Consider the following 11,202-nt stretch of genomic DNA (forward strand, 5'->3'; position numbering starts at 1 on the left):
CTAATTTTAAACTGTTGAAAAGACAGAAACAAGGTTAAAACATCACAGAAACATCAGAAGAGGCCGAAACGCACGTTTTACAGCATGGAGATGTGTGTTTAACAGCTTTTGTTAAGAAACTAATGTAAAACTGTTGAAATGACAGAAACAAGGTAAAACATCACAGAAACATCAGAAGAGGTAGAAACGCACGTTTCCAGCATGGAGATGTGTGTTTAACAGCTTTTGTTAAGAAAATAATGTAAAACTGTTGAAATGACAGAAACAAGGTTAAAACATCACAGAAAGATCAGAAGAGGCCGAAACGCACGTTTCCAGCATTCGGATGTGTGTTTAACAGCTTTTGTTAAGAAACCAATTTAAAACTATTGAAATGGCAGAAACAAGGTTTCATATTCTATATATCCTATATATCCTGAACTTTTGCATATCCCTCAACCAGAGATGGCAAAAGTACTCATTTTCTTTACTGAAGTAGAAGTACAGATACTTGTGTTAAAAAGTACCCTGTTAAAGTACTGTTTAAACTTCTTTATTCAAGTAAAAGTAACAAAGTACAGGCTTGGAAATTTACTTAAAGTATGACAGAAAAAGTAGCCTTGCAAATGACAACCATTTTGTTTGCAAAGCTACCTGAAGCACACAAATGTTACTAGAGAACACGCTGAGGAACTTTATTGGACATTGAGGACACATCTTTATATGGTAATGGCTAAATTTGAAAGGTATGTCTGCTAAAGGCCTAAAACTTAACATATATGATTATTATAACAGAAACTGGGACTCCAGGTTAATAAGATTCTGACTCATTAGCAAGATATGAATTCACTTGTGATTCTGTGAGAATTCAAAGATCCAGTTTCTATTTTTAATCTTCCCCTTAACATTTAAATGAATCTTAATTCATGTGTGCTCAAATATGGCTTCTGGAAATAAAATAAAGGATTAAAATATGAATGACTAAACAGACATTAATGAATAAATACTCCAGCACATTGGCCTTCTTGATGCCGACCGTCTCAAACATCTCTATCAGATAATGCCGAGGATAATGGGAATGTCTTGCTGCTTGTCTGCCGGATCTCTTGATTTCTTCATTTTCAATCATGTCGCCCTCTGTGCTAACGTTGGCGCCATCAAGCTGGAAAGGTTTTGTTGTGAATTAATGCAGAATGCTGAATCTGTTGAGTTGTCTTAGTCGTGCATCAAATGAAACGTACAGTGGATATATTCCCATCCATTTAGATTGAATATGGTATTAATGACGTAAACAATAATAACGATAACTCCGGTGAAATTATGTGAAAGTTGAGGACTAGATTAGAACTGTTCTAAAGCTGATTATGGTTTCCAACTTCGCCCCAGGTGTGTCTGTTAAAACACGGACGGAGACAACTTTTTTTCATCCACTTGTCAATTGAATTACAGTATCTGAAGTTTGGTAAACAAAAAAAAAACCTTATGCGAATAAAGCTGGTGAAACTGTTGATGAAACTTACTTTAAATGTGCAAGAACTATAGACAAATGACAGGCTTAAGTGAACTGACAACATGAGTTATACAACTTACAGTTCTCAAAGACGCACACACACAATCTCAGCTGATTATCCTCCTGACAGCTAGTATTTTTCTTTTCTCTCACTTTTTTCTCCATGTGGCCCGCGCACCCGCTCGCGTTGTGAGGCGCGTGTCCGCGCTATTCACCAACATGACAACCTCTTGTACAAAACTGAAGTAACGAGCCAATTTTTGTAAAATGTAAGGAGTATAAAGTACCGATATTTGTGTTAAAATGTAAGGAGTAGAAGTAAAAAAGTCGCCACAAAAATAAATAGTAAAGTGAAGTAAACATATCAGAAAAATCTACTTGAATACATTAACGAAGTATTTGTACTTCTTTACTTTCCATCTCTGCCCTCAACATATTTGCACATGCTCCATCCATCCATTTTTTCTTAATGTTAAATAGTTATATGTATGTCATTTGTTTATGTATTCATTGTTAATTTTTTTCATATTAATGTTTAATATGTTTAGGTATGTCCTAACAACCCAGGCAAACTTATTGTAATTACTACTAACTTGGCAAAAAATTATTTTCTAAATCAGATTGTAAAAATGTAGTTTCCCCTTGAGTGATCAATAAAGTACATCTTAATCCCACAACCTCCATTATGCTTTGCAGATACTTTATTACACAAATACCAAATTTGCAGCAAAAACCAGTGTGACAAAAATAAATATCAGATGGCCCACTTGTGACTGGAACTTTACAAATGCAATATCTATGGCATGCCTTCATTCAAATTGTATGGCACACTCAGCATATAGATAGAAACATAACTATTTGAGGAGTCTCAGAATACAGGATTCAATTCAGGAATAGGGAATAACATTTTGTACAAATTAAAGGAAAACTTATAATACAGACTGAAACTGAATATTCTGAATTGACATACAACGTATTATTATGTCTGTGTATTTTTATGAGGTGTGTGCGCTTTAGCTTTTATTGATGGACATCAAATGTGATCAATTGAATTTAACCTTTCAAGTTAAATCTGAAGCAATGTACTAAGTTGTTAAGAAACAATTCCAGGTTTTTAAAGTGTAATGTAATTTTCAACAGCTGCTGTATCTGTGCACAATGGTTTATAGTAAACAAAATATTATGCTGCTGATAGAGATCCATTAAAATGCAGACATGCACTTACAGCCTTAATGAAGACAAAGATTTAAAGAACCATACAAGTTGTTTTCTTTAAATCACAAACTAACAATTTTTGCAAGCAATGCAGCTATGCTGTGGAAATTGTATTTTTTTTTTCTACTGTTTCGGGTATTTCCATACAAATATTATAGAGCTGAATCTAATGATTTATGGTATAATTTAGGTAAAAATGACGAAAATTCACTGGACCTCGCTTCGGAAAACCGGAGGGGGGGCAGAGTTCTCTCTAACACCACGAATGTGTAGCACCCATCTGGGTGATGCACAGCAGTCTTACGACGCCAGACGCCCACCACACATTAGCTTGGTAGGGTGGGAGAGGAACATATTTTTAGTGGTGGAGAAAAGCCATGCACACATGGGAAGAACGTGCAAACTCCACACAGAAAGGCCCAGGACAACCAGCGTTTGAGCCTGGTATCTTCTCGCTGCAATGTCACAGGGATACCATGCTTAGGATGGCAACAAGATGTTGGTTGCAGCTGTTGCAGTGGTCCTGTTGCACCCCTGGCTACACCCTGCTAGTGTCCTGCTCCATCCCGCTATGGCGAACCTATGCTCTGCTATGCCAAGCTATACCCTGTAACGCCCTGCAGTGCCCTATGTCATGAACTACTATGACTACCATTTTTAGTCACTGTACCATTATCTTTATTGTGACTATTATTGCCACTGCTCGTAACGCCCCTAAACGGGAACAACAGACATGGCCTACCAAGAGCCTGGGTCTTTCTGAGGTTTCTTTCTAAAATTGAGTTTTTCTTTGCCAACTAATTGCTTGCTCTTGGGGGATACTAGAATTGTTGGGGCTTTGTAAAATATAGAGTGTGGTCTAGAACTACTCTATCTGTAAAGTGGCTGAGATAACTTTTGTTATGATTTGATACCATAAATAAAACTGAATTGAACATGTTAAGATGTATAAACGGTTTCTCAATTCATGCTATTTCTTTATTCTGTCTGAAGTTAGTTTGACGTAATAATTGTGACTTGGCTGTTTGATTGGCATCTCTCTCACTCTCTCTCTCTCTCTCTCTCTCTCACACACAAACACACACACACACAATAATATAAATTTTACATTCACTCAAATGAAGAGAAATCAACATAGTACAAGTTCTACAAGCAGCAGCATGTTTTCATCCCATGGTAAATTTTGTAATGGCAGGTGCTGAAGAAAGGCAAAATACAAAAAAGGCACAACATTACAAGTGAAATCTTACTGAACTAAAATATAAATCGAACAATTGTGTTTGAATAAGGCTGTGTCAAGCGTTACTACAGTGCATGGAAGAAATTGTTTGGAAGGATGCACTTTTCCAGTAAAACAGCACAATAAAATTGCTAAAATTCCATAATTAATCCTGTTTACTTGAATTTTTGCTTAGATATTTAAATTTTGTGAAAAGCACTGTATTTATGTTTTCTGTTCTTTTTAGGGCCCTATTTTAATGTAGCAAGTGACCAGCAAAAGTGGTACGTCTCAGGCCCACGTACTGTGCGACTACAAGCTCATCTGCTACTTTGGTTCAGCAGCGCAAAGTGTAAAAGGGCTGGGTGAAGTGGAATATAGATGAGGTGTGGCAATTACTAAATAAGGTTAAGCCAATCACAGTGAGGCAACAGCTCAGCAAAAGATGTATCATCTTATCCAGGAAATCAGATTGTTGTCTCATAGTGTGTCACAATGTGAATACACAGTACCACAAATCTGCAGCCAAGGGCAGATGTGTGGGATTTCACAATTGAAAAAAATTATTTAAAAAGGTTTGCTGAAGCCGTTTACATAATTAATCCGACGCTATTTCAGGCTTAATTCTACGGTATCTCAGAATGTAAATAATTACATCATATTGTATGAAATGGTATTTTTGCTAAAAGCTTTTGAGTTAATGCACTGGTGTCATGACTCCCAGTAATCTAGTGTCTCCATAATAAACAGTGAAAATACAACCGTTGCTGTGGCACTTAAATCAGAGGCTGTAGATTTATCGATATACTGTACGTGTCCTGATGCAGATGTCTGCAGAGATAAACTAAAGGAGAAACTTTCCATACAGTATCATGCGTATCTGTGAATAACAGAAACTGTAAGAATCACTCATATTATTTCATAGATCATCAATTTACTGATGTTCAATCAAGTTCCTTTCGGGTTTAACTGCCATGAAAATAGAGCCATTAAGGTTTTCAAACTGGTCACTTTAAGTACAAATATATAACATCAACTGACTAACTCGAAAATACTTGACCACCTTTCAGTCATGGAAATTCCCCACCTAAAAAAGTTAGTCAGTAAAGTTTGGTTTATTTTCAAATAAAATAAAAATCCACAAATGGGCTTAGATTTGTTTTACCCTTTGCTAATACCAAATAACTTTTTTTCAAGTTTCTGATCCTCATTTTAAGAAAATCTGATAATTTCACTAAATGCAAGTTTGATTTCGGAAAAACTATCTTTCATCGTAATATGTCTGCATTACACCAAGGCTGCATTAAGACCACTAGTAAATTAAATACATTTTCTTAATAATGCTAAATTATTTTATATACAGCATATATTTAAATATATAAACAATACGATTGGCAGCTAACACAACAGTTACACACATGATAAATGACATACATTTTCAATTGCCAGAAAAACGAAGGTTGGTGGCTGGTCCCAGAGTGTCTAAGAGGAGGACTGAAGAGGCGGTAGAGCAGAGTACTCTTCGTTCTCGGAGTCGCTGCTGTCCTCTTCGTTCCTCTCCTGGTCGCTGCCTTCAGTACTCAGCTGGTCAAAGCCCTGACGACTGTAACCCTTATGGGATGCAAAGAAGTTCCCAAGGTTCAGACTGCCCACAGCTTTACCTGGACAGAAGAAAAAGCACTAACATTTGTTATCTACAGTTTTAACAAGTACAATTTGTTCTTTCTCAAGGAAGATTCAAACTTGTTGCCGGCAGGTGAAAGGGCACATTGCTGTGACACAGAAAGCGTTGATGCTGGACCGCATTGGTGCCATTTCTACATGGAAAATTGTATTGTCATAGCCAACCGACCCAACAGCCATAACATGCATGCTGCTCATTCTGTGTAATTCAATCTGTAATTGAAAGAGTCATGTTCAAAATAATAGCAGTGTTTTAGTGAGGTGATTGATTCTTTGAAGAAACAGGTGTCAATTATGGCCCATATTTAAGGAAGGAAGGAAGGAAGCAAAAATTGGATCCCTGGCCCTGCAGTCTCATGTTGAAGTGTCCTTGGGCAAGACACTGAAGTTGTTGTTGAAGTGTAAATGTGTGTGAGTGTGACAGGCTTGTACGGCAGCCTCGGCCATAGTGTATGAATGTGTGTGGATGATGAAGGGTTCCTGTACTTTGTAAAAGTGCTTTAACTAGAAAAGCGGTATACAGTATAAGTCCACTTGCTAAATAAATTGCTAATAAAAAGAAGACTATGTGATGCAAAGCTATCAGCTAGAAGCCCCCGCAAAGTCCCATTGCTTAAAAAAGACATGTACCAAACAGGATAAAAATTGCCAAAGGACACATTGACTGGCCAAAGGAGAAATGGTACAACATTCTGTTGACTGATGAGAACAAAATTGTTCTTTTTGGGTCAGTTTGTGTGACAACCCCCATGCTTTTCAAAACACACTGCCATTATTCTGAACACGTGCATTTTTTAAAAACGTTAGACGCAATGGAGCCACATCCATTTATTGACGTCTTTGCATTTGACTGTTGACTTTGTATGTAAGTGCGACACGCAATTCATGCAAAACATAGATGGACACCATAAGATGTTGTCTTCCCTTCCCCCTCCAACCACCCACCTACACACCTACACACACACACACACACACACACACACACACACACACAAAATGAGCATATTGCCTATGGACCTCAATGATACAGCTACTGCTATTAATATCTACTTGGTACTGATCAGTACCAAGTAGATATTAATAGCAGTAGCTGTTATGACCAAGTATCAGACACACTTGAAATTTCATTAGAAATGTTCTAGTTTGTATTATCATAAATTAGTAATTACCTCTTATTTTTCCCAGGATCCCTCCCACAGAGGTGGGTTCAGTTTTCACTTCACATCGGTCTGCAAACAAACAATATTCAACAATGTTAAGCTAAATGCTGACCAAATTACAAAACAAAAGACATCTTTGTGATGTGCAAACAAGTCTTGAATTATTGACTGAATTTAGGATTACCTTTTTTGATTTCATCAACCCTATTAGGGGTTTTAGAGCTACTTTCACCACAATCTTATCAACATTGACCTTAACCTGAGCAGTGGCAGCTGGTGAAAAATATCCTAAGTGGGCGGTGCCATAATCAGTTTCAGTAGCTACCCCGACACAATTTAACACAAACTGCAGGATACCATTGCTTTGTGAAATAGTCAGTAGTTTTATATTGCTTACACAATATAAACATAAGCAATATATTGCACAAACTTTCCCTTTGCATTTTCAACTCAAACTTAAACTTAAACTTATCTATAGTATCAATTCATAACAAGAGTTATCTCGAGACACTTCATAGATAGAGTATGTCTAGACCCCACTCCAGAATTTACAATAATCCAACAGTTCTAGTAGTTTCCTTCATAGCAAGCAACAGTGCGACAGTGGCGAGGAAAAACTTCCTTTTAGGCAGAAACCTTGGACAGACCCAGGGTCTTGGTAGGCGGTGTCTAACGGGCCGGTTGGGGTTTAGAAATTTAAGGGAAACTTAAAGCTGAAGTTAGCTTCCGATTTAGCAGAGAAACATAATTTACATTGCTGAGTGACTGATCCTCCCTTTTTTTAACCTCTTACTGTATTAAAACTGTATTATTATGTAGACTGTCTTTAAGGTAAATTATTAATGTCTTAAAAAACTTTTAGATTTGTGAAACCTTTATTGTGTTTTTAAGAACACAATAAAGGGAAACTTCACAGTTTTTTTATATGTAGACCACATTAGCCCAGAGCCAGATCCAAAACCTCTACACCTAGATTTGTCAGATCTTGAACAAATTATCCTATGACGCTTGACTTGCCTTGACCTGGCCACGGTGCCCTGTCCTGCTTTTTCTATTGCAGATACATGGTCCGTTCATAACCTTCTAGGAATATCAATACCGTGATTACATTATTTTTTCCGACTGCCAGCGTTCACATGGTTGGGATGCGTGCTTCTTTTCTGTTTTATTGGTGTTTGGCATAACAGCTTGTTGCATTACTGCCACCAACTGTTGGGGGCAGCCTAGAGCATCAGATGTGTGAAAACATGGAGCTCAAAACATAGGCCTACTTGACTTGAATTGTTTTACTTGTTACTGGCATTAGCACACAACTATTTTAACTAATTTAAGTTTCTAAAGGTTTAGCCTAAAGCAAATTTGCTTTAGATGACCACACTGATGAATAAACTGTAACTTTGCAGGAAGTTAAACGTGGGTTGCTGTCTTATTTTTGATTTTTGAAATCACTTTATGAAAACATTATACAGATTGAACAGCAAGAGAAAATTGATGTTTTCATAGAACCGACTCCGGAGGCAGTTGCAAGGCACCGACGGGCCCGAAGGGCTGCAGCCTCTGCCGTGACAGAGGCAAAGAAGCGGGTGTGGGAGAAGTTCGGAGAAGACATGGAGAAGGACTTTTGGTCAGCACTAAGGTGCTTCTGGAAAACCGTTCGCCACCTCAGGAGGGGGAAGTGAGGAATCATCAAAGCTGTTTACAGAAAGGATGGGACGTTGTTGACCTCACCTGGGGAGGTAATAGAGCGGTGGAAGTAGCACTTTGATGAACTCCTAAATCCAACTGACACGCCCTCTGTGGTAGATGCAGAGCTGGAGGATAATGGGGGGTTGTTGTCAATTTCCCTGGTGGAAGCTGCTGAGGTAGTCAAACAACTCCACAGCGGCAAAGCCCCAGGGATTGATGAGATCCGTCCTGAAATACTGAAAGCTCTGGGTGTGGAGGGGATATCTTGGTTGACACGCCTCTTCAACATTGCGTGGAAGTCTGGGATGGTGCCTAAGGAGTGGCAGACCGGCGTGGGGGTTCCCCTCTTCAAAAAGGGTGACCAGAGGCTGTGCCGTATCACACTTCTCAGCCTCCCTGGTAAAGTCTACTCCAAGGTGCTGGAAAGGAGGGTTCGGCCAATAGTCGAACCTTGGATTGAAGAGGAACAATAGGGATTCCGTCCTGGCCGTGGAACAACGGATCAGATCTTCACTCTCGCAAGGATCTTGGAGGGGGCCTAGCAGTGTTTTTCAAATCGCGCACTTCTGTACTAAATACAATAACTTTTTGAGTACATAGTGCGTTCACATTGTTGAAGTGCGGTCAAATGCAGTACACTTTAATACCCGGATGGTGCACTCAAAACCGGCCGAAAATTGAGTGCGTATCAATGGACACTTTCCACACTCAACGGTCGCCATCTTGGCTACGTAGCGGAAGGGGCGGGGTTAACAACCGTCGAAAAACTTTTCATTAATGGCGGCCGTAGACGCGATAGCGAGGACGACAGAGATATACAAATGTAAGTTGAATATGAGTCTTTTTGCTATACTTATAACATTTTATGTACCTGTATTTGTATATTTGGTTAATCTTACAGTTTTTAATGATATTTTTATCGCGAATTATAACGTTTATTGGTACCGTAATTTGACCTGCTAGCAAGTTAACCTTAGCTAGCTAGCTAACAGCGGCACAGTTTAACCATACACGGCAAATCATTTATAAGCTAACGTTACATGTGTTGTAGTACATTGTTGTTTATTGCGTTAAACTATCGGCCCACTGTAGAAGATTTCAGCGTTAGATGTATGATCTTGTAAATATAGCTACACAAAGCTGCAAGGCCTTGAATGCTAATAGAAGGATTTTGAATTTGATACAGAACTGGACCGGGAGCCAGTGGAGCTGTTGGAGGACAGGAGTGATGTGGTGGATGGAGGGGGTTTGAGTAATGATGCGGGCAGCTGAATTCTGGACCAATTGAAGTTTGTGGAGGGATTTGTGAGCGAGACCGAAGAGGAGAGAGTTGCAAAAATCGAGACGGGAAGTGACGAGACTGTGGACAAGAATTGCAGCAGTGTGGGGGGTAAGGGAGGGGCAGAGGCGATTGATGTTACGTAGGTGGAAGTAGGCAGACCGGGTAATGTTATTGACATGGGGTTGAAAGGATAATGTGCTGTCAAGGATGACACCCAGACTCTTAACCTTGGGGGAGGGTGAGACGGAGCAAGTGTCAAATGTGAGAGAAAAACTGTCTGTTTTGGAAAGAGTGGCTGGTGCCAATGAGGAGAACCTCGGTTTTATTACTGTTTAATTTGAAAAAGTTTTGGGTGAGCCAGATTTTTATTTCAGAGATGCAATCCGTAAGGGAAGTGGGCGGGAGAGTGGACGAGGGTTTGGTGGAGAGGTAGAGCTGGGTGTCATCGGCGTAACAGTGGAAGTGAATGTTAAATTTGCGGAAGATATTGCCGAGGGGAAGCAGGTAAATGATGAAGAGTAGGGGCCCCAAAACAGAGCCCTGGGGCACACCTGAAGTGACGGAGGAGGGAATGGATTCACAGGACTTGAGTTGAAAGAACTGTGTGCGACCAGAGAGGTAAGATGTGAACCAGTCTAACAGAGTGTGGGTGATGCCAATGGAAGATAGCCTATTGAGGAGGGTGGTGTGACAGATGGTTTCAAATGCTGCACTCAGGTCGAGGAGGATGAGGATGGTGAGGAGTCCAGAATCAGCTGCCATGATGAGGTCGTTGGTGATTTTGATGAGTGCTGTTTCAGTGCTATGGAGGAGGCGGAAACCAGACTGGAACTGTTCATACAGGTTATTGTGGGATAGGTGAGAATGGAGTTGAGAGGCAACTGTTTTTTCAAGAATTTTGGAGAGGAAGGGTAGATTGGAAATAGGACAGAAGTTGTTGAAGTTGGATGGGTCGGCACCAGGTTTTTTCAAAATAGGGGTGATGGCAGCAGTTTTGAAGGATGTAGGGACGGTTCCAGTGGTAAGGGAGGAGTGGATGATAGCAGAGATGAGGGGGACCAGGGAGGGAAGACGGGCTTTAACAAGTTGGGTGGGGAGGGGATCAAGTTTACAAGTAGATGGCTTGGAATTCCGGGTGAGTTCTGTGATTTCTGAAATAGTGGGGAGACGGAAGGAGGAGAATGAGTGTGTGGATGAATGAAGGTTATCTGAGATGCTGAGGTGAGGGATTGATCCAAGATGCTGGTGGATGTTTTTGATTTTTTCTGTGAAAAAGGACATAACCGAGTTGCAGAAGGAGGTAGTGTACAAATGGGGAGGGAGAGAGTCCTGGGGTTGGGTGACATTGTTAAGTAAGAAGAACAGTGACTTGGAGTTTCCTTTGTTGGCGGTGATTATTGTGGAGTAGTAGTGGGATTTGGTGCTGGCAATAGAGTCCTTGTAACGTAGGATGTGGTTGTTGTAGATT

General features: G+C 39.8%; 1 protein-coding gene across 3 annotated transcripts in view; it reads right to left on the reverse strand.

The window, feature by feature from the left end:
- Positions 1-4,057: 4,057 nt before the first annotated feature.
- The window catches only part of pam (peptidylglycine alpha-amidating monooxygenase), an 89,079-nt gene continuing 81,934 nt past the window's right edge, over positions 4,058-11,202 (reverse strand). For all 3 annotated transcript variants that reach the window (XM_034895507.1, XM_034895506.1, XM_034895508.1), the window contains 2 exons: positions 6,776-6,835; positions 4,058-5,584 (listed from right to left, as the gene is read on the reverse strand). In XM_034895507.1, coding sequence (XP_034751398.1) covers positions 5,406-5,584; positions 6,776-6,835 — 239 coding nt within the window. In that variant the 3' untranslated portion in view covers positions 4,058-5,405. The remainder of the gene's footprint in view (positions 5,585-6,775; positions 6,836-11,202) is intronic.

Source organism: Etheostoma cragini, chromosome 16 (assembly GCF_013103735.1).
Source record: "Etheostoma cragini isolate CJK2018 chromosome 16, CSU_Ecrag_1.0, whole genome shotgun sequence".
NCBI lineage: Eukaryota > Metazoa > Chordata > Actinopteri > Perciformes > Percidae > Etheostoma > Etheostoma cragini.